General features: G+C 34.1%; 2 protein-coding genes across 3 annotated transcripts in view; one reads left to right on the plus strand and one right to left on the minus strand.

Annotated features, from left to right (window-relative positions):
* The window catches only part of LOC119833098 (fumarate hydratase, mitochondrial-like), a 13,731-nt gene extending 7,877 nt beyond the window's left edge, over nt 1-5,854 (plus strand). The window contains exons 4-11 of one of the 2 annotated variants that reach the window (XM_038356979.1): nt 433-554; nt 1,508-1,740; nt 2,278-2,483; nt 2,842-2,948; nt 3,304-3,400; nt 3,958-4,119; nt 4,616-4,746; nt 5,213-5,854. In XM_038356979.1, coding sequence (XP_038212907.1) covers nt 433-554; nt 1,508-1,740; nt 2,278-2,483; nt 2,842-2,948; nt 3,304-3,400; nt 3,958-4,119; nt 4,616-4,746; nt 5,213-5,344 — 1,190 coding nt within the window. In that variant the 3' untranslated portion in view covers nt 5,345-5,854. The remainder of the gene's footprint in view (nt 1-432; nt 555-1,507; nt 1,741-2,277; nt 2,484-2,841; nt 2,949-3,303; nt 3,401-3,957; nt 4,120-4,615; nt 4,747-5,212) is intronic. The other variant, XM_038356980.1, reaches the window with a different exon arrangement.
* Nucleotides 5,855-7,271: 1,417 nt separating this feature from the next.
* LOC119833108 (RUN domain-containing protein 1) lies at nt 7,272-9,841 on the minus strand. The gene has a single exon (XM_038356992.1). The coding sequence runs from the start codon at nt 9,629-9,631 to the stop codon at nt 7,991-7,993; it is 1,641 nt and encodes a 546-aa protein (XP_038212920.1). The 5' UTR covers nt 9,632-9,841; the 3' UTR covers nt 7,272-7,990.
* Nucleotides 9,842-13,342: the final 3,501 nt, after the last annotated feature.

The raw sequence follows: 13,342 nt of genomic DNA on the forward strand, positions 1-13,342 counted from the left end.
AGAGGAATCGGTCGAGCCGTTTCGGAGGAGTATGGCAACGAAAACTGTGACACGAGAATTTTATATATATAGATAAAACTCGTTTATTAAGAGTTCTTACAGACAAAATCCGCCATATTACACCCATTATCATTCTCAATAGATAGGATTTCTGAATTTATAACTTACTCTTTCGAATAGAGCGGATATCGGATAAATACAATTGTTTTTTATTTATAACACAAACGAAAAAAAATTTATTATAAACTAAAAAAATGTCAAAAGCACTGTCAATGTATGACTGATACTAAAAAAAAATATTCACACTGTCAATGTATGATCACTGACATGATCTGTATTGTATCCAATCATTGCACAATTATCGTCGCCATTTCTAACAACTAAAATGACAAAATTATCACAAGATATTGATATTTCCTTCACCGTTCTCAGCCGAAGCAATCATGCAAGCGTGCGACGACGTTATATCTGGCAAGTTGTACCGCGAGGGTCACTTTCCACTGGTCATCTGGCAGACTGGATCCGGTACACAGAGCAATATGAACACTAATGAGGTACAACGCTTAACTAACTACTAACTAACTTGTATTTTAGAAAAACAACTAGCTGCAACCGGCAAACGCTGTTCTGCCTTACTCTTATCATTTAGGGGTATGAAAAATAGATGTTGGCCGATTCTCATAGATACCGGATAAGCATAAAAAATCTCATCAAAATCGGTCAAGCCGTTGCGGAGGAGTATGACAACGAAAACTGTGACACGAGAATTTTATATATTAATAGGATCAATTTTGTAAGTAGATGGATACATGGTTCACGATCTCACCTTGTTGATATAATACTCCACACGGATTTTAAGGTGTGGTGTTTAGACATTTTTAAAATGTATAATCTTGAGTACCACTGTTATAGTGGTATTTTACCACCAAATTGAAGCATATTGTATGAAGACAGATATTTATTTTTACATTCAGATTATATATTATGTAAAAAAAAATCATAACTGAACAACTTCTGACTACAAAATGTTTAATGTATCTGCACATTATTCACATTACCGCTATTCGAAACGGTGAAGGAAAATATCGTGAGGAAACAAACCAGCATGTCGCAGAATCAAACGATTCAATATTCAGATGTCATTGACATGTGAAAACTGCCAACCCACGCTTGGCCAGTGTGTTAAATTATAGCCTGAGCCATCATAGGCCTTGCTGTGGGGACAAATAATTTCACAAGTTATACATAATTTTAATAAAATCAATGATCAATATCTATACTAATATTACAAAGCTGAAGAGTTTGTTTGGTTGAAATTTGGTAATCTCAGACCAGAACTACTGGTCCGATTTGAAAAATTATTTTAGTTATACATAGCCCATTTATCCATGAAAGCTTTAGGCTATATATCACATCAGGTGTTAAGTGAATAAAACCACGGGGCACTTCAATAGTTAAAATAAAGTTAAATATGTATAAACGATCATATTGCAATTAATCATCACAGGTAATTGCGAACCGAGCCATCCAAATACTAGGCGGCAAGCTCGGCAGTAAGGACCCTGTCCATCCAAATGACCATGTGAACAAGTCCCAAAGCTCCAACGACACTTACCCAACGGCCATGCATATAGCTGTGGCCATGGAGCTCAGGGATAGGCTCATGCCGGGTCTGGTGTGCCTGAGGGACACGCTGGCTTCCAAGTCTAAGGAGTTTGAGAAGATTATCAAGATCGGCAGGTAAGTGTTTAAATAGGAAAACAAAGCACTCACACAAATCCTATCCTACTATCCTACTCCTACTAATATTATAAATGCGAAAGTTTGTAAGGATGTGTGTGTATTTGTTGCTCTTTCACGCAAAAAACTTCTGCACCAACTGCAGAAGAAATGAAATCAAATGAAATTTGAAACGTACACAGCTGAAAAACTTGAATAAGGTAGTAAAGTATAAGAAATACTGTGTGAAACGGCGGGGCGCAGCTAGTAATCAATCGAAAAAGGGAGGAGAACAAAATTCATCAGTGTATAAATTGAATTAGAAAAGTCATACTGTTACTCGTATTGTTTACTTAAAATAGAATTATATTAATACCTATTACAAAATCACTCCCTGCGACACGTTAGAGTAATAAACGAACAAACATACACTTTCGCAATTATTAAACTAGGGATCATTTATCACATTTCCAAAACCCACTTAATAGATGTTATACAAATAAACAAACATACACTTTCGCAATTATAAAACTTACGGAGCACTCATCCCATTTCCAGAACGCACTTGATGGACGCCGTGCCGCTGACGCTCGGGCAAGAGTTCTCCGGCTACGCGACGCAGCTCACGTACGGCATCGAGCGCGTGTGCAGCACTCTGCCGCGCCTGCACTACCTGGCGCTGGGCGGCACCGCCGTCGGCACCGGCCTCAACACCCGCGTCGGCTTCGCCGAGAAGTGCGCCAAGGAGATCGCCAATTTAACCGGTCAGTGGAGGGAGGGGGTAGGGGGGGGGGGGGGGGTGTATAATGAATCGGAGTATTGATAAACGGAATGTTTCTAAATGGATCCCATGGAAATGAGATGTTATGCCGCGATATAGAGTACTTTATGTCGCAATATCTTTTTCAGACATATAAATCATAATAAAAAAAGCCAGAATAAATGCCTAATTTACAATTTTGCCCTAAGTTCTTCAAATAGTGGATAAATTGTTTATGATATGTTTAATTTCTCTATTAATAACTTGTACCCAAGATTATTTCCAGAATCTTTTTTGATTAGAATTATACAGCTGCTGTCATATTTCGATGATTGGGTGATAAGTTTTATTTTCATTAACAGGTATTCCATTCGAATCTGCACCAAACAAGTTTGAGGCGTTAGCCTGCCACGACTCGATGGTGGAAGTCTCTGGAGCTCTTAATACTATTGCTGTATCTCTTATGAAGGTAATGCATTAGTATACTGTATTATGTTTTTACCATTTAAACGGACATGGTAATCCAATGTTTACTTTGTCTCTCAAATTTTTGAAAAAAATAATCTCAAGATAATTAGAAGATGATAAGAATTTCTTAAAGTAGTGAATTGGTAAATTAAACAAAATTTTACCAGAAATTCGACCGAACTAGTAAGTAAAGGAGACAGAAAAATTTAACTAATTTATTTTGGCTCCTTTCTTAGACGCTTGAGCCTAGTTATATAAAATAAAATAGCATTTTTAATGTGTATCGTAAATTTTCAGCAGCCGCATCATCTGAAGGACAAATATACATTATCTTAATCAAACATTATCATTCATAGATCGTAAACGACATCCGTCTTCTAGCTTCTGGCCCAAGATGTGGTCTCGCTGAATTACTTCTGCCAGAGAATGAACCGGGTTCATCTATCATGCCAGGTAGGTCCTTTAGCTTTTATTAAAATCCTGTTGTTTGTACCAAAAAGCTATTATATACTATATTGGAGATAGCTTTCATGCTAGGTATTCTATAGTTAAAGCATGTTATTTAGTTTCTTTTTTAAAGGTTTTGGGTAATGTTTTGAATATGTTCAAAATTTGCTATCATTGGTACATGTATAAGTAAATTAATCTCTATATAGTATAGCAAAGTCGCTTCCCGTGTCCTCTGAATCTCTTGACAAATTGCGTTTAGAATCTATTACCGTGTTAAAGCTTTTATTGTTGTTGTTATGTTAATTAATGTTTAGATTAAAAATCCGGTTTGGATTAAACACCACGTGTATTTTTGCAATTTAATCCATTTCTATCATTTAAAAATGAAAGACTTCAACGGATTTTAAACGCGATTTATTCATTATATTATTAACCGACGTTTCGAACACTACAGCCAGCGTTGTCACGGGGAGAAATTTTTTATTAATTTCTAAATGTATAATACTCGCGTAAAATCAAACACAAGAAAATACTACATTTTTATCATTATTGTCCAACAGGCAAAGTGAACCCGACGCAGTGCGAGTCGCTGACGATGATAGCGGCGCAGGTGATGGGCAACCACGTGGCCTGCAGCATCGGCGGCAGCAACGGCCACTTCGAGCTCAACGTGTTCAAGCCGATGATCGTCGCCAACGTGCTGCGCTCCATACGCCTGCTCGGTGAGCGACGAGCTGCATTGTTTCTTATGGGGGGGATGGAGGGGGGGTTCGAGCACGCTTCGGCACGCATTGGGGCAAGCTGGCATCGAGAAAATATCGCACCATACACGTGGTGGTGATTGCTTACCTTCAGGCGAACCACCAGCACTGTTGCTCGCTATGACATTAAAAAAAACATGTATAAAACGTAGTTTACGCCGTCTGTATGTATGTATGCATAAATCTCACCAGAGAGGAATAAAGGAAAGGACTGGGAAGGGTAATGTCCCTGTAATATGGATATGGGCTTCCGGCTCCCCCACTCACCGATCGAAACACAGTGGCATGCTACTATTTCACTCCGGTTCTCTGTGATGGTGCGAGATGTGAGATGTCCCAATTCGTGGCGAAGCGTGCTCGACTCCCACATACAAAATATTCAACACAGCCCCCTTTTGTTTTCCGACAAATACATTGCTTATATTAACACGTATATTAATTGTATCTGGCGTGCCAGGCGACGGTTGCCAGGCGTTCAACAAGAACTGCGCGGTCGGCATCAAGGCGAACGTGACGCAAATAGACAAGATCATGAAGGAGTCGCTCATGCTCGTCACGGCCCTCAACCCGCATATTGGATACGATAAGGTACGGATGTTTTAGCTTTTTTTTTTCCCTATAAAAATGTCGCATGTTGGATGATAAGGTGCAGTTTTTCTAGATTTTTTTTTATAAAAATCCCACATCCTCTATGTGTGTGTACGACAAGGAATCTTAGTTTTTTAGATTTTTACAAATATACTCGACTGTTTTTTAAAATATAAGCGTAGAGTAAACAAGGAACTAGACCACATCGCTTTTACAGACATTCGTATTCGCTAACCAGCAGTCAGGATCGTGGTTAAGTGCTGTTGTATATATGTAAATGAAACAGGCATATTCCAAATATTATTTAGACTCTATTTTTGATAACAGTGTGACTGTGTTTTTGATAACAATGTGACATTTTGTGGGTTCATTTTGGCCAATTAACCCTTTATTTGATGTATATTGCATTGTTGGAAAAAAAAGAACCCGCCGCATTTTTTTTTCTTGAAATTGTTTTTCTTTCCAGGCCGCTCAAATCGCGAAAACAGCGCACAAAGAAGGCGGCACACTCAAGGACACCGCTATAAAGCTAGGCATTCTAACCGCGGAGCAGTTTGACAAGTGGGTGCGTCCTGAGGATATGCTGGGACCTAAGTAGACTTGATGATGCACAGGATTTAGGATGTGTGGACCTGATCATGTTCGGGGGGTCGCCTTGGCGTGGTTTAGTTTTACTGTGTAATTTAGTAACTGTATTTTAATATACTAGAAAGCACATCATAAAAATACCATTTAACTTGAAAACTTCATTCTTTTTGAAGTCTGTTGAAAACGCTTGAAAATTTTATTAAAAATGACAATTGTAGCGTATTATATTCAAATAAGTAGAAAACTTGTAACGACTTTCACTAATTAAGGGTGTGCTATCTACTGTATTAAAAATGTATGTTTTTGTTTCAACATATTTTATAATGTTGGACAGTTTAGTATCTGATGATTGCCTTATTTAAAAGAAATAGCAAGAGTATTTCAAGGCTACCCCCTGGTCTAATCGTTATTTTAATGGAAACACTAGAGTACATGTATATTTGATTATATTTTGAAGTATGTTCCAATATATTATGTATTTATTGTTTTTTTTTTTTAAAGAATAAAAAAATGCTGATCATGTGTTCCTTTTTTATTAAGTAGTCTGCGATTTTGATTATTTATTGTCAATATTCAGAATTATTCTAAATATTATTGTCAAGGGTACTTATTATAAAATTATCATTGTACAGTTCAGTGCCCCGCAAATCTGAAAAATATATGAAATAGTTTCCACTTGTTTGTTTGAAAAGGGAAAAATACTTATAACACTTTTTTTACTATTTGCGACGGGCAGTTTTTGGAATTTACGGTTCTCTATTGTTTGAGAAAGATTTTATTGAAATTCGTATTAAATTTAAATATGGTATTATTCAAAACAATTGAAAAAACGATTTTATCGGAAGCTCAGAAACCATTATACTTCTTCCAATTGGAATGTCTGCCAAGAGAAATACATAAAATGTTAATGAATATAATGTTATTATAATTGCTACTAACAATTACAAAGAATACTGCCAAGAAAATTATTATCATATGCATTAAGATGATGCAAAGAAATTGCTTAAATTGCATCTTGTTTAAATACAAATGTAAAGCATTTGGAAAAGTATTATTCTGGATGTTTTTTATTCGCAGAGAACTGTTATTGAATGTTTCATTTTTTTATGTTATTTATCGTTATTAAACATTAATAATTATTCTTTGTTTTATTTTAAACTCGTAATTAGTACGATTTATCATAATTTATAGACAATTTAAAAATAAGGTTAATTTTAAATTTTAATATGTTTTCAAGAGACTAGGAATATTATGTCGTTTCGTATTTACATTTTTTTTTTTTGTATACAAATTAAAATACCATTCAGAAAGAAATGGCAAATAAAATTTTGATTTTAATTTTTAGTTTTATAGCATTGAAATGCTTTATAAATGAGAAATTTTTTTTGAAAGAATGAAAAAAATTCTCAAATTTAAATTTATTAAATACGTAATAATACAACTCACAGATTACTAAATACCTATTTATTAAATTCATATGTATATAAGATAATATGTCATAGACATTAAATTCTTAAACTCTTTTTTATCAAAATATAATTAATATGAGTCATTAAAAAAGGAATTCAATAAAAGAACACATTTTTCAACTGAATATATTTGCAATAAAATTAATTCCTATTGAAATATTAAGTACATTAATAAATCTTTGGTAAAATAAATGGGAATGTTTCTTTGGTTTTATTTTATAACTTTCAGCCATAAAAATACTATCACAAAATAAATTCTGCAGAAGTAACATCATATGCAAGTATTTAAGATAATACATATCACTCGATTATTATGGAATGTTTTTATATTGTAGATTAAAACTATGAAATAGGTGCACTTTTATTTTCACTATTTTATAAGCTAAAGTGGTCATCATTGAACATTTGTATCAGTATAAACTAAAAAGATGAATATTATAATATAGATTTATTTATTAACTTACACAAAAAAAAACATGAGCACCTGCATAATATTCAGATGTAGGTATAGTTAATAATTTTGCATTCAGTACATTTGTTTCATGACAGAGCAAGTAAAGGAGCAGGTATGCCACCTGATATAGTGTGGTCACCACCGCCCATAAACACTTGTAACACTAGAGGTTGCAGGTGCTTTGCCAGCCTTTTAAGTGACATGAAGTGATTTGTAAAGATACACCAATTATTCTTTTTTTCGATTTGTTCTAGCAATTGTATACAACACTAAGTCTTGAGTTAAATATTGTATATAAATTAATCTTGTATTTTGTTTGTATATTTACAATGCCAAGGTTTGAGCTGACCTACAAAGTAACATCTATAAAACTGCAGCAAATGATAAGCACTAACCTAAAATAAGTTATGAATATATAAATATAGTAACAAAATTGCAGTTAAATATTATTCACATAGTATTCTTCTATATAGATACACAACAGTAAACTGTATAAATAATGGTTGCAAGTTATTACAATTAAATCTAAATGCATATCTATACATTAAAAAAGCTCTTTGACTAAAAAGATAGGCCAATATATCAGATCAAACATAAAATAATCAAGTCAATGAATGCAAAATTTTACGATTTGTTGCATTAACTAAAACTATTTAAACTTATAATATTGGACTAGAGTTTACAGTTTACACATTACATAAATGCACAGAGTAATATGGAAGGCAATTTTAACTTACATAAATACATCTTTGATATTTTGGAATTGCTTCACAGCCAGGTCAACAGGCAAATCAAAATTATATGGCGTTAATCTATCGAGACTCTGTAAGGCATCTTGAAATCCAGTATTAACTATATAACTTGTGGATGAGTAGTAGGAGTCTACTAGCGACCTACATTTCAATATTATATTCAACCAAATAACAAGTTTATGAGCATTCAATGCAGCACAAACAAATGCTTTAAAATGAGCATCATAGCTTCTTTTGTATGGAGTGTGAGATGCTAGAATACCTCCGATAGCACTTAACAAACTCTGTTTATTGGTTATTGCCGTTCCTCCAACTATATCTAGGTTAAAGCTTTGACTTAGTTTCCTTGCGGGAGTTGAGTTAAAACGATCACCATCATTCAAATCATAGTAACGTAAAATAACTTCCCATATGTGAATGGATTGGGACGTTGATGATCTTCTAACTGGAAAGCAGCCTATAATCGGTACCAGCGAGGTTGTTTCTTGCCCTACAAGGCCATGCTGAAGTAGATCCCTCAAATTAATAGCCAAGTGACGCCTAACAGCTGTAGTCAATGGAGCGTCATTAATTACTATGCCACCTTCTTCTGATTCACTGTCATAACTGTCAATGATAGACTGGGACAATCTTTCTCTTGACACCATATGAAGTACAGCATCTATTGACATTTCTAACTTAGCCCTTAAGTTTCCCCAATGTGTAACTAATGTAGACGATTTACTTTCATACCTTTTATTTGTATTTGGCGAGCAACCAAATTGAGATACAGTAAATATTTGAATCAGTGTAGAAGCTTTCCTCATCAAGTTAATAGTTTCGGCTTTGAGCTCATCGTTAACTTTATTCTTACTGTAGTTCTTATCAAAAGTATTTGGCTTTCCCACTTTTTTTGGTTCCGACTTACTGGACTGTGGTTTGCCATTCAATTCTTCATTTTTCATGGTTTTAATGAAACGTTGCATATCATCTATATGAGTTTGAAGTTTGCTGATAATTTCATCCTTTGATAGCTGCCTATCAGCATACTGACGAACTGCACAGTCAATTTGATGTCGTAATTCATCTGTTGTAAGAGGTTGGTGGCAACCTTCTTCCAAACTGCGGTCGATTTCCGTTCGTAGATGCTCAATAAGGGATCTATGTTTAGAATCGTCAAGTTTAGATGAACTAGCAGCAAATCTTTCCAGCTCCTTAAGTTGATTTTTTAATCTGTCGACGAAACGTGCTTGCTTTGCTCTCTGACTGCGTATTTTTCTTTCTAACTCTGCGCACTCACTGCAAGCGCCATCATCTGTACTTCCTTGGGGTGCCTCTCTCGAATCAACTCCACGAGAAGTAAACTCTTCGAGCGCTTGTAACATAGAATCTTTCTCTTCTGGAGGGGCCTTAAGAATTTGTCTGAGTCTAAATTCAACCTGTGCGAGGTGCGAAGTCAACGAAAATACAGACGACGATAGAATTTCTTGTTCCTCTTCCAAAGCATGTATTCGGTCACCAGACGATTGTTCGGGGGTTGCTTCATCACAAAGGTTCTCTTTAGGTGCTCCTAGAGGTTCACATCGAGGCTCTTGCCATATAGGAATCTCACCCTCTTCGTATTCGCACGCAATAGAATCCATTTCTAAGCCCTAATAACTTCAGTTTATTTTACCAAACGATACAAAATAATTTGTTTACACTGCTCATTATTGTTTACTTCTGTGATATGTAGTTGCAAGGCGAAAATAATTAGACTAGATTAATTATTTACACTATGCGACCGAGAAAGCAAAATGTGAATGAAAATTATATCTATATAGAATAGATTACTATAATATGCTGTAGGTTGAGGACAGTAGTAGGCGACAGACGTCATATTTCAATATACAATTTTCACAGTGACGTCATGACAAGCACTTGACACAAAATACACTGAATATTAGCAGTTAACTCTGGTGGTTAAAGTTGAAAATAAAAAAAAGCTTCTTTTACCATAAGAAAATGGGTATGTTTACTGAAAGCCCGCTGATTTCGGGCCGTATGAATGTATGGCTTTTGGATAGACTTTGGAAGTATAGAATTGTTAATATTGTTTTATGTTTTCTGTTACATGTAATTAAATGAAATGAAATAAATTTAATTTAATCTTTAAGTCAATACGGATCAAATCACAAATGTTATATTCATTTGTTGTTTTATACAGCGCCATCTTAATAGACATAATAAAAAATGTTGTGAATAATGCTCCCTAGATGGCACGAAGTGAAATTACAGCTATTTTGTAGCTACAGTGGTGATTGGAGCGATAATCCGACCAATTCCGACAAATGGCAGTGTCGGCAATGTCGAAATAACTCTAAGCAAAACTTAAGTGAATTTATTAATTAAATCGAAATACATGTTATTTTAAAATAATTATTTACGTATATTCTTTCCATTTTGATGCAGTTACAATACGGGAATTTTAAAACACATTACAGCTCAGTGATTAGCGATCAAATGATTACTTATGCCGTGTGGACGATGGAATTCGATAACTTTTGATTGCACAAAAGTTTGTGCAGTTTGGACCTGCTATTTATTAGCTATAATTGTCAATAAACTATATTCAGTAATAAGATCTGTATAGTATAGTTGATATAAATACCTATTTTATATCACGAAAAACGTTAACTTCCAAGCTGGTAAAATTTTGAACAAAATGTATATAAAATTAAATAATATTGTTAATTGTAAATACCATAAGAACAAAAAAGCCAGGCGATATTCGGTAGAGTCCCGCAAAATCGCGTAATCTGTTGAATAATTGTGATCTGTAACACAATTTAATATTATTATTTTCCGGTAGATTTAGCGATCTATCGATGTGAAGTGGGCTCACGAAGCTGGGCTCCTATTTCTCTAGTAAAATAAGTACAATTATTATTATATATCAGTGTATAAATAGTGTACATTGAATAAAATAATATGGTTTGACACAGGTTGGCAGTTTACCAGCTAACATACGACATATTTAAGGTAGATTCATACGATTAGGCATGGGTAGGGATAAAAATAGAATAGATAGAGAAAATTTCTCAATCCAGAGGTGAATTTGTTTAAAACATCTCAAATAATATAAATGGTACTTGCTTAATAAATTATTTTAACTTATGAGGCTTATAATCATACCTGATCAATGTCATTGAGAATTTTATAATAATTTTCTAAAATTAAAAAGTCAAATTACGCGGAGTAGCCCTGGTTAATTTGCTCAAATGTTTTTAATTAAAGGAATATGTTGTTTGGTGTGATAACTACGCTTATTTAAGCATATTTTGGCATTATAAACAGAGTGTAAAATTGAAAACAATTTACGTTAAACCACACTGAACGATATATACTATAGGTATGTATAGATAATACTAAAAACCTCTAACCATCAAAGAACACATCGAAGTTGAACGAAAACAAACTTTTTTACTCGGCACATATCTTATTCAAGCGAAGGATTTTATTCCCGAATCAAATCCAAATCTCAAATCACTGGGGAGAAAAAGCAGGCACATTAGACTGTTACTGTAGGCGTAGGCCGTAGGTAGGTACCTGAAGTTTGACCTCTACAGATCTTCGATAAAAGGGTCCTTCGCTTTTATTAGTTGCCCAGATAATCCCACTTTCGGTTCCGTACGTTTTAGAAATCTTTTGTTGTTTAGGCGTCAGTAATTTTATGTAGCCATTCATGTGAATATTTTATTTCATTTGAGATAATAGGTAAGATAATTTTCCATCGGTGGATGGAAAAGGATGATTCGCAATATGTTATTCTCTTTTAAACATTGATCATAATTTTGATATGAATATATTTGAAGATTGAAAATATTATATTTAGGTACATCAAAAGACAAAGGTAGAATTCTGTGAAGACGCACTGGGCTACTGGTATAGTAATACCATGAGTTAGTAGCCCAAAGTAGGAATAAGAAATGACAGAGCAACAGCTTCTGTATTTTAAATTCGCTTTAATTAGTTTCGCCTGTATATTTGTATGTAAATGACTCTTTTGACTCACGGATTTGACAGACAGATTGAATTTAAATGTGTGGAATCATGAAGGATCGGTGACGATAATATAATTTCATGACTAAACCTAGACACAAATCTGGTTGGGTTTGCAAGGATTAAATAATTTCCTTTCTTCCCTGTATAAGAAAATATTTTAAGTTTATTTACTATACTCTCAAATCATATTGTTTTATATCAATACAATAGGCGTGACAGCATTTATCCAGGAGCGGAATGTTAATAATAGTATTGGAAGTATTGAGTGCGTTTCAATTCTAGTATAGTATTATGGTATCTGCGGTGGAACTGAAGAAAATACAATATTAAAACAATAACCTACTTACGTATAAACAATCACATAGTAACGATTACTTTTATTTATTTATAATGGGGTTTGTAGACCAATGTAATGTCGCTCTTTTTTATGTAGGTGCACTGAGGTTGATGAGTTCAACAAAAATGGGTTACCTTACCTTTTTCCAAAGGGACACTTAGGCAGGCCTCGATAACAATAACATTAATACCTGGTTTTCCACAAGCGCAAAGCTATTTACAGTATATCGCCTAATATGAAACGATGATTTTTTGTTGCCAATTTACAATCTGTATCATAAACATACCTCTTATATCAATGTTAAATTAGTCCCTTGTATTCCTAACTGTTAAAAAATAAACTATAATTGTGCCCTGCCCTACTCGTATATTTCGCTTACCAAAGCATGTACCTATTTTGGCAAATTTTTTCACAAAAATCCGCTCTATAGAATTAATTACCTAGATAAATGCCACCGTTATTAAGACCATACATTCTAAAAGCTTTCATGAACGCTAATATTAATGTGCTTAATTAGTTTTATATCGAACAAAGGTGAGAAAATTATACTCTCAAAAGTTAATTAACTCGCTGAAACACAGACTGAGAAGGTCGTCCAATGCTCGAGTTTTTCTAGCACTACCAATTGGCTAATTAATGGAATACTCCATCCATCAACGTAATTTAATTAACGGCGGAATCTTTGTAAATGATCGGGGTTGAGTAAGTATATCCTAGTTTTGTTTGTACGTATTTATGTTTCTTATTTATTTAATACGAAAGTTAGTTTAACTCAGCTTCTCTATAGATATAATACTCCTTGTTATTCATACATTGTCCATAAATAGGTACAATCATATAGCAAAGCTTCAAATCTAGCGTCGAAATATAAAACGATTTCTCACAGATTCGAGACAGAGGCAAAAAATAAAGCTCCGAGATTTTGATGAACTTCTATTATTACGAAAAGCAAAAACATTTTTTCGCCTCGCAT

Source organism: Zerene cesonia, chromosome 16, assembly GCF_012273895.1.
Source record: "Zerene cesonia ecotype Mississippi chromosome 16, Zerene_cesonia_1.1, whole genome shotgun sequence".
Lineage (NCBI taxonomy): Eukaryota > Metazoa > Arthropoda > Insecta > Lepidoptera > Pieridae > Zerene > Zerene cesonia.